The sequence below is a fragment of the Gekko japonicus genome, unplaced genomic scaffold, assembly GCF_001447785.1.
Source record: "Gekko japonicus isolate JY-2015 unplaced genomic scaffold, Gekko_japonicus_V1.1 scaffold81, whole genome shotgun sequence".
NCBI classification, from domain to species: Eukaryota; Metazoa; Chordata; class Lepidosauria; order Squamata; family Gekkonidae; genus Gekko; species Gekko japonicus.
The window spans coordinates 877,108-898,283 of NW_015162476.1; the positions used below are offsets into that span (position 1 = coordinate 877,108).

Genomic DNA, 21,176 nt, shown 5'->3' on the forward strand with positions numbered 1-21,176 from the left:
GTTTCATGCACAGCAGGGAAGAAGTGAATGTTCCCTGCAAAGAAACCACACATTCTGTCCACACAAGACACTAAGTGGATCTGTCCATGCTACCACTGAATACTGATCATACTGGCATTCATTCTTGGGGAATTTTATTGTTCCAGGCGTTGAACACTTTCCTTGACTCAGGGTGTCACAATATTTTATTTTGGCTTCTCATTTTTGGTGTGGACAACCTCCGAAGAGCAAAGTGGTCGAAAACAAGTATCTTCAGCTTGACCCTAGTTTCCTCTATAAATAACTCTGAAACATTTCAAAGCTGATTCAATGCATGCCCGCAGAATGCTCACAACAGTTTAGTAAGTTTCAGATTTAATAAACTGGTTTAACCCTGAAATACTATTTCATGGCACTCTGCAATAGGGAATACAGCATTCTTCTACACCTAACAATGCATGATTTTTTTGCCAACACATACCACATAGCATCCTATTCGCTCCCACAGCACAACTGAGGGAGCAACCTGCCACAGGAAAAAGAGCTGCCAAAACATGTCTAGGAAGCATTTGGGATTGGACCCTTTCAACCATAAAGAGATCTCTTCCCATTCTTTGGGGGGAATCTCAGGAACAGAATGGTATGCAACGGCGGGGCAGAAAGCTTCATAGAAAGTCAGCAGAAACTGAATACACATCTCCTCCTGTCTCAGTCTTCCCACAAATGGAACAAGAGATTACACAAGTTATACATGGCGGGGGCAGGAGTCCTGCCAGCTGTTGCAAACCCCTGTGCCATATCCCACTTTGTTCTTCAAAGGTTCCCTCGACTTTCTGGATCATTTATGAATGGGCACCAGAGATTGTAGGGGAAGGTTCTATGTATGTAGGATTGACCCTTTATTTTGAAGATCCAAACAGTATTTGCTTCCATGCTGTTACAGATGTTACAACAATAATGGCTGTAATAGAGACTGGGTAGCAATGCTGGTATTATTTATTATTAGATATCAATAGATCTTCGTTTAGGGAGTAGATTCCTCTGTTTCACAGACTGATCAAACTTTGCTATTCAGAAAGCGAACACTGCATGCAAAGCCCAAGTCCTCAAATTTTTCCTGCCCAGATAAATACAATGATACTGAAGAAAAACATGCACCAACCTTGTAAACAAATCTCTGCATCTTCCGGCTTGAGAGCTGTGCAAGTTCTGGTTTTGCTCTTCTCTTCAACTTCTCCTTTTTCCTTGAATTTCACATTGTGCTTTTTACTGCTCTTGCAGCAACTTTTGCCATCTTCCTTTTTAGGCATGTCATTTGAGAGTCCTAAAGAACAGAAGCATGGAATATTGATTCTTTGATACTGATTAAACTCTACTGATAAAACAAAATTAAAGGAAACAGATATCAGGATCTAAGTTTACCAAGAGTACTTGGAGCAAGCTCGGCTAGTGACATTTATTGCCTCTGGAAGTTCATGCAACAATTCACATACTACCTAGTAGTAATTGTGCTGATCTTTCTAGCTTTGATAAAATACAATGTATGAAAACCCGATAATTACCATGTTTCATTCCAGCACCGGCCTTGTTTGTGCTGGAATGGAAATGCATTCCTCCATAACTAGAATAACCATATGGTGTGTACCCATAACCTAAAAAACAGCAAAGAGAATAAGCATGTCAGTCTTAAGCTTCTTGGATAAAAACAAATATCCAGTTATGGAACTGGTAAATACTAGCACTTGCTTTCAGTTAGCATTCCATACAAAACACAAGAATCCATCCTACTGTATCTAAATGTGGGTCTGTCCCCCCCAAATTAATTGATCCTTGGGAGAGAAATAGGTAGAATAGCCACATCAGAAACATGCTGACTGCCGTCTCTAGTGCTGAGTGTGTATAGGTTACCACTGTGATCTATGCAGATGGAATACACAGATGTTTTCCTACACTGGCATGTATGGACCCATCCCCTAGATAGGGGTCTCCACACTTTTTGAGCCTGCAGAGACATTTGGATTTCTGACACAGCATGGTGGGTACAGGCACAAAATGGTCGCTAAAGGCCTTACAGATCAGACAGACAGATCAGATTCTCCTTAAAGGTGACAACGGGTGCATATAATCTGGGGGACATAAAATGACTGAAACAGGAGGCTGATCTGGCTGCAAAAGTATTGCCACAGGTCAATTTCAGTAACACAGTGTTCAGAGCCTTGTGTTGGGGTGGCAGCTACACAGCCAATCAGATCTCCAGTCATCAGTTAGAAACCCTGGTAGGCGAAAGCTCTATTTGGCCCCACCCACATCCTAAAAACACTTGGCGGGCACCATGTTGGGGACACCAGTCCTAGATCATCACGGCCACTCAAAGCCAAATGACACATGCAGATAAATCACATGGACAGAGTTCCTAGAGTTATACACACTAAGAGTGGAGGATTACCTGTTTAAATGAGAAATCATATAGAAAACTACCTTTGTAGAAAAAACAATACACCCAGGAAAAGACTAGATTAGAATCCTCTCCATGATATACTCATTTTCTAGGGACAGGGAGATTTTGATATGGGAATCTGTTCAATCACGCAGTCAACAATCTACAGCCATATATGGTACTGTCCCAGGTACTGTTACTGGGTTAACTGAGCATAAGCAAACAACAGCTTTAAATTGTTCACACTTCCTTAAATCAATGGAATCTTAACATTTTTTTTAAAAGTGCATCAGGTACTTTCGAATTCAGCAGAATCAGATCAGGAATACTAAGAATGACTTTATAGTCTCTCTAACACACAAAGGGAATACATACGTCTGTTTCTGATCTGTAAACCAATGACTGTGCAGAGGCTACTATGTTCTTTTCATGTTATACTGAAATAGAAGCAATTCCACTTAAATCAACAGAATTACTAGAGTACAGATTAACCAGGAAGGCTGCAAGAAACACATATAAGGATTCTCTTATTCTCTCAGTCTCATCTAGATATAAATTAAAAGATGGCATTATTTTTAAAAAAGTTTCTGATTTTTCTGACACTCTGAAGCATGACCAAGATCCAGGATGAGCCTATGTACATGAAGAGTCAGGGTCATTTCAGGATAGAACAACAGCACTGCCTGGGGGGGCGGGTCCACCACAAGGACTTTTGATCAGATGGGCCATGCAATTCTCAGGCTCCTAATTAGGACTGGGACTGTGATGCGCAACAAGAGGAAGCTTCGGTCTTTTCTCCCCCCTCCCCCATTTGCCTTGATCTGAAATGGCTCAGGTAGAATATATTATCTCACTGATCGCATTAGAAGTAATTTGTCTTTACCTGATCCAGCCCCTCCACCACCAGCATTTCCTCCTCCTCCATACATTCCACCTCCTCCAGCACCTGCTCCGCTTCCACCGTAACTATCAGAAAAGTTAGGCATGAGTTTCTGCCGTTTTCTCTGCACTTCTTCCTTATCTACATTTTTGACCAAAGAGAGGGAGAGAAGGATTCAAAACAAAGAAGAAAGCAAGTCCATTCTATTTCCAAGGCCATCGTTCTAACAAAAGAGGGTAGAATCCTGTCCTGCTGCAATTTTAATGTTGAACATTTAGATTTTGTCACCTTTAGCTAAAGTGAACTAAAGAAGACACCCATGCCACACTTTCACTAATCATATCCAAAATTATACATAGGGGAAATCTTTAAGAGCAGTAATGTTTGGAGCCCACCTTTCCAGAACCAGCCCCTCCCCTGAGCTTAAAGGCAAGCAACTCCAGATGACTCAGGGAATTTCTGGCAAAGTCTCTGAAGAACAGCAGTTGGGGTTGGGGTGTGTGTGGATACATCAGGGAAGCCCCACTGTACTTGTGGTACTGCTGCATGTGTTTCAGGGAACCTTTAGACCCCTGGTACAGAACAGGAAATGTAAGCACATGTAGGTGGGAGCAAGTTCTCTTGAAATCTGTGGGACTCATTTCTAGGCAATGTACAAGATGTGATGTCAGTTCTGAAAATCTTATGTTTCACCCCCCCAAAAAGGCGGGGGCTTTTTTGCAGGATTAAAGGATGTGAAAATAGCAAAACAGAATATGAAGGGAGTTTAAAGGCTGGAGACAGTTGTTGGATGCAACAGGACAGGCAGTAGAGAGTGCACACTCTGTACAGACTTTAGTTTCACCCAGGAGGCCTTTTACCTACTTTCAGAACTTCTGATTAATCATACGCAAATAAGGTGCCTAACTGTAGCTGGGTTAGTACATCATAAATGAGACATAAGGTAGGTTAGGCAATTTCTTTTATTACCTAGATGAGGCAAACCCCAGACAAATTAAAATCAGTCTATCAACATATTAAACCACCCTTCCTCCAAGGAGCTGGGTGGTGGTGGTGCATACATAGTTTTCTCCTCTTCCATTTTGCCCCAAAAAACAACACTGTGAGTTAGGTTAGGAGGAGAGAAAGTGACCCCATGTTTCCCACTCACTCTTTTCAGCCCTTTCTCTCCCCCCCCCATTTCCCACCCCACCAAAGATCACTGTCTCTCTCTCTCCTCATGGCTGTTGCTTTCTCAAGATGCAGGCCACACGGGAGTTGCCTAGGCCCAAGCTCTACTACCGTGATCTTACAAGCTTTCTTGAGATCTCAATCAGCACTCTCCACTGGGGTGAGTTAAACCTCCCCGACTGTTTTTATTAGGTTTTTGAATTTTTCTGCAAATGTAGTAGTTCCCCCAGGTTTGCAGAAAAATCCTCCCATATGTACCTGGTCAAGTTCAGAACTGATAGAGACAAGTCACGGGTACTAGTTATGGTATGAGAGCACCATCCCTTTGGTGGGTCATTTATACCTATTGACATGAAAGAAGGTCTTTCAGCTATCAGTAAAACTCTCTGCTAAGAAAGATTTCCAGGTCTGCAGTAAAGAGTGACACACCACCAAAGGAAATTCCTCATTTCACCTATCAGCAAACAGTTTCCTGACTTTTGTGACCTAGCTTCAAATGTGGTTTTTGAAACAACCTGACCAAACTTAGAATGGCAATGAAAGAATACAAAACCAAAGAAAAAATTTCTATAGCTGAAGTTCATTATTTGTGACTGCATGCAAAGTGATAGTTCTTTAGAGGAACTACGACACACAGAAGGCCTCTGGCTTTCGTTGACTGGCCTAAAACCACGTCCAGAACTTCTGAGTCTACCTGAAATACATATATGTTTGGATACACTAAGACACCAGTATCCTATAACAAAAATACATATGTCCAATTCTGGAAACATCCCTTTGATCTAGCATGTTGCAATTAACAGAATACTGCCTGAATACATGCAGTAATTAAGTGAAACAGACGTGGCCCAGAAGTGGATCACCTGGGCATTCCCCTCCCCCAATAATACACAGACACGCTTAGCCAGCCCCAGGATAGATCTGGAGGTGTTGAGGGAGGTGTTTTTTGTTTTTTTTTAAGTTTCTCTAAAGTTCACGCACACACCACAAAGTTTTCTGAATCCTTAAGAAGAAGAAGAAAGAAGAAAAAAAAGAAGTACTCAGAGTACATCAACCCAACACCAGACCTGGAAATTCCCTTGTATACATCACTTCCTGAAAGTTATGTGAACAAGCAATCAACTGTGAGCTCAGTTCTTCCCTCGCTGATCCATCTCATCTACATGTTGTTGCTTGTTACATGCTAAATTTTCAACCCTTTTAAACACTTATAGTTATGATGATACATTTCAAGCACATAGCTTCTCCTGAGACCAACTTGGTATGTCTGTTTTTTAAACAATGGAATCCAAGACAGCCAGTGTCGTATGAGGTGTTGGACTTGTATCTGGGACACCCACCCAGGTTCGAATCCCCACTTGGGCCATGGAAGGTCACTGGGTGACCTTGGGCCAGTCACACTCTTTTAGCCTAACCTACCTCACAGAGTTGTGGTAAGGATAAAAAGGGAGAACAACATAAGTCCCTTGGAGTCCCCATTGAGGAGAAAGGTGAAATACAAATGAATTAAATAAGTCATTAAAAATGAATAAGCTGGGTTTGCTGCTATGGAAATTTAAGCCATTGTGAGGCTTCTGATATGCCTCCCTCCGGTCAGCCTCATCTGGAAATACACATCTGTCAGGTTTGACCATTCAGTCACACTTTATACAGAAGCAACAGCTTAATGAACCACCGAGGAGGTGACTTTGTGCATCTCTGTATAACTCACTGCTCTGGGCATACTTTCTCCAATTGGAGCAGGAACTCACACAGAGATGCAGCATCAAGTGACTTCCTATGTAGGTAATTCTGCTAGGCTGTGATAGGGCAGAAGAACATGCCTGTCGCCTTCTCATCTGAGCTTCAGTAGTGGCAAGAAGGAAAAAGCGGCAGTACAGCACTGGACAAGCCTTGTACAGCTGGGGCTGCTGGGGCAGCACCTTTGACGAGGTTGTGAGGCACCAACCTCAGGCTGCTGACCATGCCGGAAGAGAAGCATGCAGTTGTCTGGGCTGGGGTGGGCCGGGGGTCTGGGCCGAGGGGTGGGGACTGGTTATCACACAAGGGAAGATGTAAGGACACCTGTTGGACTAAGGGGAGAGGCTCTGGGCTGGCGCAGGGATGGTGCAGCATCCAGGGCAAGAGTATAAAAGGGAAGAGGAAGCAAGGCAGGAGGGAGCTGGAAGAAGGGAGTCGGAAGGAGACAGTGATGATAAAGGAGAGAGCAAAGGAGGAAGGGGCTGGGAAAGAGGTGGAGAAGGAAAGGAGGGCTAGCCTGAGAGAAAAGGAAGGGGAAAGGACCAAGAAGGGGAGAACAGTGAGGGCCAGCTCAGGGACCAAGGGGGAAAGCCCGGGGGAAAGTAGTTATGTCAACCCGTGCTCTTCTGTAACAAACCCCAAAGCCACAATAAAGCAACAAAGAACTGCACCTGTGCACAATCACAGATAGAAGCTTTGATCTGAGCCTTCCCGTAGGAGGCATGACACACATTCAGCAGAAGCACTGTGGAACGTGCACTCCGGAAGACAAGGCCAGAGATTCTGCAAAAACCAAGCATTGCATTTTGGAGTTCCCATGGCATTTGGGCCTCACCTTCCCGAGTCCACACTCCACGATGCCTATGTTTGTGTTGCTTCTGTCCCATCTGTTAAAAACAAAAAAACCCTCCACCACTATTTTTATGCAACAATGCACCTACAATTTTTAACTCGGAAAAAGTAGTCTGCCTCCACTATTGGAAGTTCAGAAAACAGTAAAATAAAATATATTCATGTTTTTATGACCTCCATAGTCTGCATTTTGAGCAGAACTTCTACCCAGGGGGTGACCAAAGAAGGCAGTAATAGTGGAGATGGTTTCGTCTGAGGCAATAAAACTTATCAGTTCATGACAGAAGTCCATTAGAGCATGAGAGCTACATTGTCCCAATTTTGATATGGATACATGCCCTAATATTTACATTTTCAGAAACACATATGGCCAGGTTACTAACCTGTAAATTGCTCCTCACACAAAACAGTGCCCCCATTCTGTTAAGGCATGGGCTGAACTGGAATTTCACAAGAAATGGTGCACGCAACTTGTTTTGCAAGCCACTGGCCTTGGTAGAATATTGTCAGTCTAGATATATTCCCAGAGGTCAGAGAACCAAGAAAACAGAATACACGGCACATTGCAGCATGATGCAGATTTCAAGAGCAAATGGGCTTCAATGTCAACCAAAAGATTTAAAATGTTGTTTCTTTATTAATAAGACCAATAAAACTGTGTGGACAAGGTCCCAACAAAGGTCTTGTTCAGGGACAATTCTCAAATGGCAAACAAAAGGCACTAGTGGCTTTAGTCAAAGCTCTCTGGATATAAACAAGGGCTACACCTCTTTGTTGCTCTTACTGCATTTGTCAGCAGTCTTTGGATACCATGGACCACGCTATTTTATTGAGGCATTTGGTGGTAGAAGCCCACATTAAGGGATGGATTTTGGATTGGTCTAAATCATTCCATACTGTTCAATCTCTATGTAGAGGCCTTAGGGTAAATCATTCCTGGGTTTGGAGTAGGCTGTCATCAATATGCTGATGACATTCAGCTCTATATTTCTTTATCCAATTCCCCGGTTACACCGTAGTCCTGAATCAGAGCCTTATGGCTGTGGTTAAAAGGCTAAGAGTGAACAAGCTGAAACTGCATCTTTACAAGATGGAGGTAACACTGGTTGGAAAGGCTGAGATCTTGAAGGGCATTGTGCTTCTCAATGAAATAGGTTCTGTTCTTTCTTTCCACAACTGACTGAACAAATGTCATAATATCTTTATTTAGATATTGCACGTAGTGCTAAAGTAAGTTATTCTTGACTAAACATATTCACAGACAATGTATTATCTGGAATCCCGTTTTTAAAGAGTCTGAGACTGAAATTAAATATCACTCATTCTCATAAATGGTTATGTATACACTAAATTATAAGAGAAGAAGAGAAGAGATTGGATTTATACCCCGCCCTTCACTACCCAAAGGTGTCTCAGAGCGGCTTACAAACTCCTTTCCTTTCCCCTCCCCACAACAGACACCCTGTGAGGTAGGTGGGGCTGAGAGAGCTTTTGACAGAAACTGCTCTTTTTCAAGAACAGCTCTTATCAGAGCTACGGCTTTCCCAAGGTCATCCAGCCAAGTGCAAGTGGAGGAGTGGGGAATCAAACCCGGTTCTCCTAGATTAGAGTCTGCGCACTTAACCACTACACCAAACTGGCTCTCAATTTAGCCTTTATGTAGCACCTTAAAGTTCTGATTTGGATGGTTGAGGAGGGTCAACCCTGGTTAGTAATTGGATGGGGAACCTCCAAGGAAGTCCATGGTTGCTACACAGAGGCAGGCAATGGCAAACCACCTCTGTCCATCTTTTGACTTGAAAACCATACAGGGTTGCCATAAGTCGGCTGTGACTTGACAGCACTTTCTACTACCAACAGAGCCTTAATGAATGAGGTCTCTTCATAGCACTGCTCAATAGTACTTCTTTATGTCCACACCTTGCCCCACTGCCGGAATTCTTGACAGCTTCCTGTCACTCAGAAAACAGTACCTATTCACTTAACACAGGGATAACACATGTTGTAAATCACCTTTGATTTCAGGATAGTACAGAAAAGGCTTTGGTTCACTTGTCTCTAGATCAGATTTCCTCCGTAGCTGGACAAAAACGGATGCTGGCTTTGTGATATTGACATCTCGGTACTTGGGTGTTTTGAACACTATAGCAAACTGCAAGTCAACATAAAATAGGCATGTCAGGGAGAATGTACTTATTTATATACCTTGTCACATGCTTATCCCCCCCTTCTTCTCAGGAGCTTGGAGCAGCAGTTCTGTCTGTACACTGTCTATACTGTGTCTGCCATAACGAATGGCCCACTGCCTAAGATTAACCCTGTGTCCTAAGATAAGCCCTGTTGTATGCACTCCTATGGTCTGAAATAAGGACAGTGGCAACCAAAGGCAGGACTTTTCGGGGCGGGCCCTCCCAAAGCTATTCTCCTGGCACCCAGTCTTTTATACTTTAGGCACCCTATGAAATCTTGGCTATCTACTGAGTCATTTACATTTTATTTGGACTGCCGTCAACCGAAATAATTTTATTATGCTTTTGAACTGCCTGATGAAGTTGTTCCATTTTGCTTTTCTGTTTTTTTAATTTTTACTTTTGTTATTGGTTTTACTTACTTATATTGGTTATTACTGATTTTATTTGTTCATATAAATTCACAATGTCATTGTAAGCTGTTTTGGGAAATGTCTTATGGAGAAGCAGCTTTAAATGAACGAATGAGTTACCTCTTCCCTGAAGCAATGGAAGAGACTTCCTCTTACAGCTAGCAAGGCCTCTGATCAACCACTGGTAGCTATTTATACGTAATAGAAGGAAGGGGTGGTGGTGGTAGAAAATATCCTCTCTGTTTCCTAACACTTCCCACAGTTCCATTCTAGTAACTAGAGTAATGAAATTTACTGTTATCAGACTGCAAACTAGTTTCACCAACAGCAGAAGTTAAAAATTGTGGCTGCATATTATCACTAGCATAAAGTGTCATTGTTACATACCTGTCTGTGCACATCAGTAGGGGAAAAATCTCCAAACCCTTCCCAGACACCACCATTTTCATCTTCTTCATAGAAGCGGATCTGAATATCATCTGCATTGATGAGAAAATTTAACAATGGGTTAAGGGTTCATTTTACAGCAGTGCCTGTATTGGTTAGGGTGTCAGACTAGACTCTGGAGGCCCAGGTTCAAATCCTCCCTCTGTCACGGACTCTCACTGAGTGGCCAGTCACAGACGCTCGGGCCAACCCACCTCACAGGGTTATTGTGAGGATAAAATGGAGGAGAGAAGAATGATGTAAGCTGCTTTGTGTCCTCAATGGAGAGAAAGCCAGAGTACAAATTAAGTTAATTAATTAATTAACCCTGCCTTTATTTGCTTAAAAATACTATATATTGCATTTTAAACTATGTTCAAAGCAGTTTTAACAGCATACAATAATACAATCAGTAAAATTATTAATAAATATTAAAATATACTACTAAGATATCAACACAAGACCAAACACAACAACACAAGAGGGTAAAAAAAAAAAGTCTTCTCAGCTAAATGTCAAGACGCAACCATCTGAGTTGAATGTCAGCTGAAACAAAGAGCCTTTCTGTTCCTCCTCTAGAACAGGATTCCAGAGGCTAAAAGCCACCGCTGAAAAAGCTCTGGATCTAAACCACATCATCCCCCACCCCTTGACTCAGAGAAGACATTGCCAATATTGCTTGTTGACCAGATCTCAACTGGCATAAGGACACAGTCCATCAGGTGTATGAATCTTAAACCGTGAAGATCTTGAATTGACCTCGGAAGTGATCTAGTGTCCAGAGCAGCTGCTGAGAACCATAATCAATATGACTAGTTTCAACTGGTTTTGGTTATTTAAAATACCAAACTCAAACCAACCATATTGACCATGGTTTTCATCACTTGCACTGGACACTAGTTTGCTTCCAAGGCCAATTCAAGAACTCCATGGACAAAAGAACTTAGCAAGACACAGTGCAGCTGATGCAATGGCGGCAGAGAGAAGAACACACGCACACACACATTTTTGTTTTCCACAATCTTTGGTCTGCAAATAGCCTCTATGACAAGTTCAGTCAAAATAAAGGTGAGTCTCTGCCATTATGACTCAACAAGTCATCTCCTTATCTGCTTCATGTCTGCCATCACTTTGATAAACCACAGAGAAGTAGGAGGAGATGGCATGGGGAGAGATTCTGCCCCCACCAACCACTCCTTTTAGATTCTGGTGGGCACTCTGAATATGGTTTAAAGGTTTTGTACCCAGTTCCTACAAGTACATATAGCAGCAACAATATATTGCAGCGGTGAAGCTATGTGCAGTTCCCTATGCTAGCCAATGAAAATACATAACACATACAACTTTGTCTGCTATGTTGCAAAGCATCATCTGCCATTTTTTCGCCAATCCAATGCACACATCTGGGATTCGGTCCCACTGAATAAAGTGGGACTTCTGCATAAAAATGAATGGTGCTGGACTGCACATCACAGTTCTCTGCTGTCCTGCCTATTGCCACTGAAGCCCTTGGCATACAATACTTTTGCCTGAGGTCACAACACTACCCTGGCCATGGTGACCACTGCCAACACAGAAGAGCTGATAACAGTACTGAATTGGCAAAGAACAACTCACATCACCAGTAGTACTTTATTTTTTAATTTATTTCTGATTTCTGCCCTCCCAGCCGTAGCCAGCTCAGGGCGGCTTACAGCACCAGTACTATGACAGCAGACTGTGCACTGAAATTTTATTTTCTGTTGCACTGCCAGATCATATTGGACCATTTGATTGCATTCCTATGCAAGCTTAGCTGGAAATGAATTCTATTATAGTGAGCTGACTTAAAGTATGGTCTGCTAGGTAATATAATCTAGAAAATTTGTACTCCAGTTTATCTAGGCTGGGACTGTCTTCTCCACTTTAAAAAAGAAATTGGACAAAGTAAGAGATGTTCTTCCTTGGCTCTACATTCCTTAGGAACTTGTATGCCTTTTCTACCCACCTATACAGAAACTCCATGTATGCCATAGAGTTTGGACCAGAGCTATTCATTCAAGGTTACATTCTGTAAGAAAGTATTGCATGTTCTTCATGTTTGGTTTTTGTTATGTATTAAGATGGCTGCGACTGCATGCGCCTGGCCATGCGGTCTACCGGACTCACAAACCTTCCGGTCTAGAACAATAGCCACAGCGGATCCTAGCGAGGACCAATGGGAACGCTAGGATCCTGAAGAGAACCTATCGTTACCTGGGCCATGTATATAGAACCTATAATGGGGATTGGGGGTGTGTTGGGTGTGAGTGTGTGCATGAATATAAGCTGGCCTCGTACCGGTTGAGTGATCTCTTTTCGTTCCAATGAAATCAATAAATGTGAGCTGATTTCACTATGCTATGCCTGGAACTCCACTACTTTACAGTTTTGATAGCAAGTGGATATTTATCTTTTGTCCTATAACCTGCTAGTCTATGCTTATAAATATCCTATTAATTTCTTACAATCCATTTCAGTTCTAAAGGACCAAGAGATTTCATAGAATGATGTCAAGGGAAAACCATATTCAAGGGAAAACCCCACTTTGGGGTTTCCATTTAGTAAAGACTTTTTTTTTAAAGCAGTGTCACATATTTCTCACTTCCCTTTCTCAGATCAGGAAGGACTTTCTCAGACTTCAGAAAAGGTATGAACATAATCTCAAAACAAGAGCGTAAACTGTCCTATTAATATCCCTTTACTGCAATATGGCTTAGCAGAAACAAAAAAGGACTGTTTATGAATTGCTTTTTATAGGTTGTCTTTCTGCCATACAGCCCCGAAATCAGTTTACAAATAGTATTTAAAAACAAACAGAACATACACACTCACATGCTCCTTGTATAAGCATGATGAGACTCCATGGTACAAATACATAAAAAAGAACACATCAAAATTAAAAATATTTATTTTGCACAGCATCTGTTTATGTAGACAGCAATATCTCCAAAATAACTCACATAAATCAACAAAATAAATCATCAAAAAGCATATGATGCACAACAGTTAGTTTTGCTGATTTACAGTGCAGTCCTAATAAGAGTTATACCCTTCTAATTGAATGGGTGAAGCAAATTGGTTTAAAAGGGTGTAAGTCTTCTTAGGACTGCTCTGTTCATTACTTAAGCACCAGCCATTTTTTTTTTTAGCAGAGATTGCCACCATGAATTTGAAACTGAATAGCCATAATACACTGCAGAAAAAGCAAAAAAAACAACAACCCTGCTCCTATTACTCGTCACTGAAAGATCCTCCAATGTTAAAAGGAAAGTCTCTAAGATTTGTCAGATCAAATCTAGGCACTAGCATTTTAAATGTCCAGCATAAGGGTAAGCATTGCTTCCTTCCCCTCCCCTCCTATCCATACCAGTATTTGCAGAATGAATCCCTAAGGCATGGTAATTCTACAGTTATACTCAAATGAGATGCTCACCTTTCTGAACTTTGTCACAAAGAAGGTAAATCTCTTCTCCTCCAGTCACACAGCCTGCTGTGCGGTCCATTCGTACAATTTTTAAGTTGGATGCATTGGGGGCTTCTGTTAGAGATAAGCAGCAAGAAAGGGTTGTTATGATTCAGGTAAAAAAAGAGCTAAAGTTGTTTACAGTTTACACATGGAGGTTCTGCTCCGGTTTAGCATTGGAGCGAAGGGAGGGGGACGGTTAGCATCCATTTTTTTTAGCATTTTAGTTCCCCAATTGTCCGCTTTGCTGTGATCCTTCCCATACCTGGGTTCATAAGATCTTTTCGGAAAAATCACACCCAAAGCACATTTGTATGCCATGGGCACAGGAAGCGGCACATTTTTGCAGGCCCTGCCCTTACTGGCACCGTTTCTCCTCCTCCAGCCCCTGTGGCTGTCATCTGCCCTCTGCTACTGAAGGACTTTTCCCGGCTTTTTAAAAAATCTGTCTACTAGTTTCTATGAACTCCCAGTGTTGTTTCTTAAAGGAAGTATCTAGCTCTTTTAATCACAGAGCGTATATACAACAGTTTCCCGTGTGGCTTTCTCACCAGGAGACTGCACTCACAGTGGTGATGAAAACTACACGGAGAATTGTCGTCATCCAGAAGCAGCCCCCCAAATATACAATCTCGAATAAAATACAGATAGAATACTACAAGAAAGACCCAGCATATTTTACTTCATATTTAACCAGATACTAGTCTAGTCCTCACCGCTAGGGGAATGAGATGATCATGTGCACTATTCCCACACCATTAAGAGATCATAGGCGAGTGATCATGGCTGGAACGGCAGGCTGACTCTAGACACTGCCACATCCCAGAACCTTTAAGAAGAGTGATTAGGAGCAAAGCGGCCAATTATATCCAAGACATCCCTGCACTATCAATCACTGTGATACTTAACAAGCCTCCAAAATATTGACCTTGTGTGTCCTTTGTGCCCAGCTGGAGCTTCAAAACCCCCAGTGATGTCTCTGCCTTACAGAACAGCAGTTGCTCTACATCAGACCAACTGTACATCTAATCCACCTTCCTGTTCCAACAATGGCCAAGAAACAATGGCTGAGACAGAAGGCCAAACATAAACAAGGGACCACGGTATGGAGATATAAGCAAACAATAACAGAAACACCGTATGAACAGGCTATTGAGCCAACTTGTGAAAAGGACTCCTTTAAGTTTTCTATATCAGCTGTAAAAAATGTCTTTCCAGCTAGATAAACTCTTTGAAAACTCTGCTCTGTGTGGTTATTTACAAACAATGCTGGAATTCTAGAGTAAATAATGTATGAACAAGAACAATATCCAAGGAATATAAATAATAAACAAAAGTCATAAGCACAAATCTTCAACGACTAAAGCACAAGAAATTTTTCAACAATTAGAAAGCAAGAAACTAAAAAGCAAGAAAATTTTCAACAATTAGAAAGAAATATGTTGTCGAAGGCTTTCATGGCCGGAGTTCACTAGTTGTTGTAGATTTTCCAGGCTGCATGGCTGTAGTCTTGGCATTGTAGTACCTGACGCTTCACCAGCAGCTGTGACTGGCATCCTCAGAGGTAAAACATAGAAAGATGGAGTACTCTCTGTGTCAATGTCAGAAGAAAAATGGTAGGCAGGCCCTACACCACCTTCCTCAGTAGATATAAATTACCTGCCTACCATTTTTCTTCTCACATTGACACAGAGAGTACTCTATCTTTCTGTGTTCTACCTCTGAGGATGCCAGTCACAGCTGCTGGTGAAGCGTCAGGTACTACAATGCCAAGACCACGGCCATACAGCCTGGAAAATCTACAACAACTAATTAGAAAGAAAGCCTGCAAAACTGGTCACAGAGGTCAAAGTCTTCCCCTGTTGCTGCTCCATAGTACTAGTATCCAGAGGGCTACAAACCACGGAGGTTCCATTGAGTCAGCTTTGTTAATAACCACTGACTAGCCTGGCCTTCATGAATTTTTCTGATCCCCTTGTAAGATCAACTAAACCCCCAACATCCTGTGGCAGTGAATTCCAGAAGTTAATTATGCCTTTTCTGAAGAAGTACGTCCTTTTGGCTGTCCTGAATCTACTGCCCATCAACTTTGTCAGGTGCCTATGACTTCTAGTATTAAGGGCCTGCAAGACGGAGCTCTTCTGCCAGGTTTTTATATAGGGGCCGCCACTTCTACTGCTACCACCACTGAAACAGGGTTGGGTCTCCGGAAGAACGACCATAAATTTGCATGGCACTGATGCCGCTGGACTGGCTTGGACCATCGATAGGACAAATTCACCTAAGGAAATGATTGCTACCATCCTCAGAGACCATCTTGTTTGCATGGAGCACTTTATCTGTTTGTTGTGATCTAATGGTTTTACTGTTTTATATTGTGTTATGTATGGGCTTATGCCCCTGTGTAAGCTGCCCTGAGCCCATTCACGGGAGGGCGGGGTAAAAATGCAAATAAATAAATAAAATAAATAAATAAAGAGGAAAAAAGTTCTCTCTATCCACTTTCTCCTCCCTACAGTTAATTTTATAAACCTCTATTGCATGAGTTATTTTATTCCGTTTTAGTTCAAAGCACAGAGGCATGATGTCAATTTGCAGACACAGAAGTTGTATTGCTCTTTCCTTGGGACTTCTTTGAGATCTTTAGGGGGATTAAAAACAAGTACACAAAGGAAAAATAAAAAGGGCACTTATATGACAGAGCACCTAAAAATTATTCACATGGACACAACATTCTCGTTGTTTACCGCACATTTATTGCAGGGAATCATGTTTGTCAGATATTACTTTGTATTAAAAATCTGATCTTCCTTGACTTTTCAGAGAATACAAGTAGGAAAGGGATAAGCAAAGGCTTACAACGTACTTAAATAAGTAAATGGGAAACATACAATTGTCAGACTGGTAAAAGGAAGGAGGAACAAAACACTCACTGCTGTCATATATCGGATCAGATAAGACAGGATGAAGTGTTCTGGTAAAGCTGCCAGTGCTATCAGGAAGGAAAGCCGTGAACATGAGCCGCACCACACTGAGGTCCATCTCTTTAGTCTGCTGAAGTGCTGCCTGGCGAATGATTTCTCTCTCTCTCTCTACAATAAGCAAAACGGGCAGATGAGCTGAGAAAGCCTTCTGTCAAGGTGGTCGTGGTGGAAGAGGGTGATAAAGAGGCAGTAGTGGGATGAGCATCCAACTATTTGCCCGTGAGAGGCTTTGGACAAAATAGAACAGTGATGCAACACGAGCATACCTGAAGCCAAAAGCAACAGGGCAACATAACCCACAATAACAGAAAGGATGCCAAACTACAGAGATCAGTTCCCACCGAGAAAAAGGCTGCTATGGAATTGTACCCCACTGAGGTTCCTGCCCCCCCCCCCGGCTCCATCTCCAAGTCTCCAAAAGATTCCAGACCTGGATCTGGCAACCCTAGCCCCCATCCCCCCTGGTGGCCGGGGAGAATTGGCAACCTTAAATAACAGTAATGCTTAAAAGAGGTCTGACAAAAACATAGCAGGAAAGAGGTTCGTGCCACTTTAACATCTAAGTCAAAAGAACCACGAAGGTGTCTTATTCAAAGCTGCAGGAACTTCTGAAGGCAGAACCAAACTCTGGAAACAGACTTGTTAAACTGGAGAGTAAAGTGCATTACAACATAGAACACCTTTTTTCTTTTCTATTCTACTTTATTTATGAGAAATATGAGAAACATATTATCTTCCTGTCCAGAGACCTATAATGCTTGAGCATGGCCAGGTGCTCATAGCCTGTGGCTGCAGCCAGGACTTTGGAGGAGCCAGCACACAAGTTCAAGAACACTCCAGATGAAGTCTGCTGGCATGGCGCTGCTTTGCTTATCAGTTTGTGTATAGTTTCTCTTTCTGGGGAGTCAATTTGGGGAGAAATGCTTAAACAAACAAACAAACAAATATCATTCCTCCAATTTAGTAGCAACCAGTGGTGGGAAGGAACAAGAAAAAGAAGGGAATTTTTACTTAGACAAGAGTTATTTTAAAACTTGAAGCTAACATTGAACAGAAAGCCCTGACCTGGATAGCCCACGTTAGCCCAATCTCATCAGATCTCGGAAGGTAAACAGGGTCAGCCCTGCTTAGTACTCAGATGGGAGACCACCAAGAAAGTCTAGGGTTGCTACGAAGAGGCAGGCAATGGCAAACCACCTCTCTTGCTTTGAAAACCCTATAGGGTTGCCATAAGTCCGCTGCGACTTGACAGCACTGTCGACCGCCATCACGGAACAATAAGTAATGCTTTCATGTGCTCCAGAGATTTGAACTGTTAATTAAATGCTCACCCACCTGTGAGTTGTCTGTCCCCTCCACCTTCCACTTGTATATAGCTCAGTTCAGGGTGCACTAGAAGTCCCGGGTTGTAGCCTTTTTTACAGCAATCAATCATGCGTGCTTCTAGTGTGTCAAACACTCTCTTCTTTGTAACATGCAATATTCCCAAATTTGGAAAGCTAGACAAAAATATGAGATATTATTTACAAAAAGTTCTGTGTGATTTCTTATAAGAATGCCATTTTTTAATTTTTATTTTACATTACCAGTCCTCAGTCAATGCAATTTAGAAACTGGGATTTAAAAATGTCTTCTGGCATGTTATCTCAGATTTGTAAACAGCAGGCATAGGTCTGTTAGACACTTAATAGCAATAGGATATCAAGCAAGATGCAAAGGCTGAAAAGCAACCGCAAGCTGTGCAGTCAAGAGGAATTTACCTAACTAATCCCAGTTATCACCAACAAGAGCAAGTAAGATACCTGCGTTCCAAGGTCTCCCTTGCCTTTTTAGGGAAGAAATTCCATTATTTTAGAGCATTTGTCAAAGAACAAAAAATACTTAGCAGGAAACAAGATCAGAAGCAGAATCTCAGTATGGCAAACATGAAATTCTTGCAATCAAGTTGCTGGCATGTTGGATCTTAACATCAAACGCAAGAGCCTTTCAGGCATTAAAAGCAGCCTTTGCCTCCGTCTCGCCATTCTTTTCAAGACTACTATATACGTTCCAAAAAAACTTGCCTGTAAGATATCAAACCAGCACTTATTTGAAACCTGATCCCATCTTGGCATCAGTATTATGTGTATTTGTTTGAACAATAACTTTCAAAAGGGAAGAAGATTTACTCTGATTCAATATTCCCTTTGCTGTGTCATACTCAGAATTTAAGTAACACATAATGTCCCCAATGTCTATGCTAGCTCACATGGATTTTAATGTTACTGCAGGAAAGTGACATATTTTCGATCTAGAAGGTAGGGAGGGCAGGTTCACTAGAATAATTTACCAGGTGAAGACAGTCCAAAGCAGGACATCAGGGCATGTCCAACCACAGTCCCCTCAACACTGTTCCGGAAAGTTGGGGAAGCTCCTAAAAGAAGATTCCTACAGAGTACAAAGAGTTGGAGCAGGAAATCAGGAAAGCTCTGGTGTATCAAAGTGCCTGGGAACATGCATGGGACTGAATCCTCGGGCTGAAATTAGGTCATCATTTATTGGATGGTCTTGGGCAATTCACTGACTCTCATCTTTCAGTTCCCCCATTTAAACATGTAAAATGTAAATGAACTTCACAGAAGAAGTGTAAAGACCAGGGCTCTAGTCGGGGGGGAGCTCTCAGGTACGGAGCTCCGGAAGAGAACCTCTAGGGGGAGGGGCGGTCACATGGTGAAGCCCCGCCCCCTTCTTTACCCCGCCCTCTGCTTCGATCCTCATTCCGTTTGGGAATGAGGATGAAGCAGGAGGGTAAGTAGCCGGGCCTTCTGACACACTTCCGGTGATGTCAGGGTGTGTGGCCTTCTGTCACTTCCGGTGATGTCAGGGGGCGTGGCATATGCAAATAAGTTATGCTAATGAGTTATGCTAATGAGCTCCGGCAGCTCTTTTTCTACAACAAGACCCCTGGTAAAGACAAATAAAAAAGGTTTTGTTTTTAAACTCTGTGCTTTGCAGTTACACCTATTAAATATTTTTAGTAAAGTGAAAGACTAATTTCGCCAACTATCCCATATAGCTTTGTTTTAGACATGGTTTAAATCTTGTTCAGAAGTAATGAAGCTCCCAATGAAATGTATAACATTATTTCAGCTACTCCCTGTTAAACATTTTGGTTCTTTAAAATGATAAAAATAATCAACCCAAACTTACTACACAAGCTAAACTACAGAAAATTAATGGATGCTTCACATGTTGTTGCAAGCTCGGGCTCCCAGATTTCCTCTATGAGTCAACTACTTTTTTTGGTGTAACTTTTATATGGAATTCGCATGTCTGAAAAACTTTGTCCTGTAGCCACAATAATGTACAAGATACACATCAAGCACCCCTAGATGAAAGAATGATGTTCCACCTACTACTTCCTCTTTATGATTTCTGACTCCTGCAACCACTTTTTTGATATACTCTGTCACAGCTGCATGGATATTTTATTCTACCAATACATTAGCATACTTACCCTACCACAGTATCTTTTGGTCCTGCATTCACTGTGCATATTCCATTCTCACAGTGTTTCCCCACCAAGCTGTGAGCATGCAAGTGGGGCTGTTTTCCATTTGTGACCAACTGAACAATTACTTTTGCAGGGCCGACGTAATTGCAGATCTGTTAGGAAGCATAACAAATACTTTCAGTATGAACCATCATTTGTCATGACCTTAATGTATGTTCCATTTCAAAGTAGTTAAGAATGAATTTAGATTTTTTTGAAGTACAGACACATCAACCAACTTCATAGACAACAGGCTGGATCCAATCAGCTTTCCTGATGGTGAAAAAGGAAGGAGGGGTTCTCTTTGACCACCCACAATGCTGTGCTGGGAAACACGGGGCCTGAATGTGCAAAAGCCATGCGGAATGGCAGTGGTAGAGGTAGGGCTGCCAACCTCCCAACCTCCTGGAATTACAAGTGATCTCCAGGCTACGGAGATAAGTTCTCTTGGAGAAGATGGCTGCTTTGGAAGGTGGACTCAAACGGCATGATATCCCACTGAGGTCCCTCCCCTCCCCCAAACCCCCACCCTTCCCAGGCTCCGCATCTGAAATCTCCAGGAATTTCCCAGCCCAGAGCTGGCAACCCTAAGTAGAGGCCTAGTTGTGCCTGCAATTTCATCTAATCTACTAGATTTTGGCTCAAGGGTTTTCTTAACCAAAGGTGTATTTTGATTGTTCAACATTCTCATCCAGGCAGAACAAGGAAATAATTAACCCCCATGTACTGTGGCAATTTTTTCAACATTGACAAAAAAAAATAATGGTTTCTGTCCCTAACCTGATCGTGATTTAATAGCAGGTAGGCAGCATTTAGCTGACACTTACTCCATTCTAGAAAAAGTTTTGTTGTACAGATTAGAGGTATACTGTCAGTCTGACTCAGAGAATTTTGAAATATCACTTTTAGACAGCCCCACAGCCTGCATACTTGCTTGCCAGTTCATATATTTAGTTTTACTGCAAAAACACCATGGTTTCCCCCCCTGTTTACTTGTACAGACAGTAAAATCAAAACCCATACAGGGAAAAAAAAAATAAACAAATGGCCTGGCAAAATAAACCGGTTGTACGGTGTCAATACAATCTAC

At 42.0% G+C, this 21,176-nt stretch overlaps 1 protein-coding gene across 1 annotated transcript in view; it reads right to left on the minus strand.

Annotated features, from left to right (window-relative positions):
* Window positions 1–21,176, minus strand: part of NFKB1 (nuclear factor of kappa light polypeptide gene enhancer in B-cells 1) — a 69,090-nt gene that overhangs the window by 27,864 nt on the left and 20,050 nt on the right. The window contains exons 5-13 of the mRNA XM_015405769.1: window positions 20,051–20,199; window positions 17,890–18,053; window positions 16,504–16,662; window positions 13,541–13,645; window positions 10,048–10,139; window positions 9,072–9,210; window positions 3,300–3,437; window positions 1,542–1,631; window positions 1,142–1,303 (exon numbers count right to left, since the gene is read on the minus strand). Coding sequence (XP_015261255.1) covers window positions 1,142–1,303; window positions 1,542–1,631; window positions 3,300–3,437; window positions 9,072–9,210; window positions 10,048–10,139; window positions 13,541–13,645; window positions 16,504–16,662; window positions 17,890–18,053; window positions 20,051–20,199 — 1,198 coding nt within the window. The remainder of the gene's footprint in view (window positions 1–1,141; window positions 1,304–1,541; window positions 1,632–3,299; window positions 3,438–9,071; window positions 9,211–10,047; window positions 10,140–13,540; window positions 13,646–16,503; window positions 16,663–17,889; window positions 18,054–20,050; window positions 20,200–21,176) is intronic.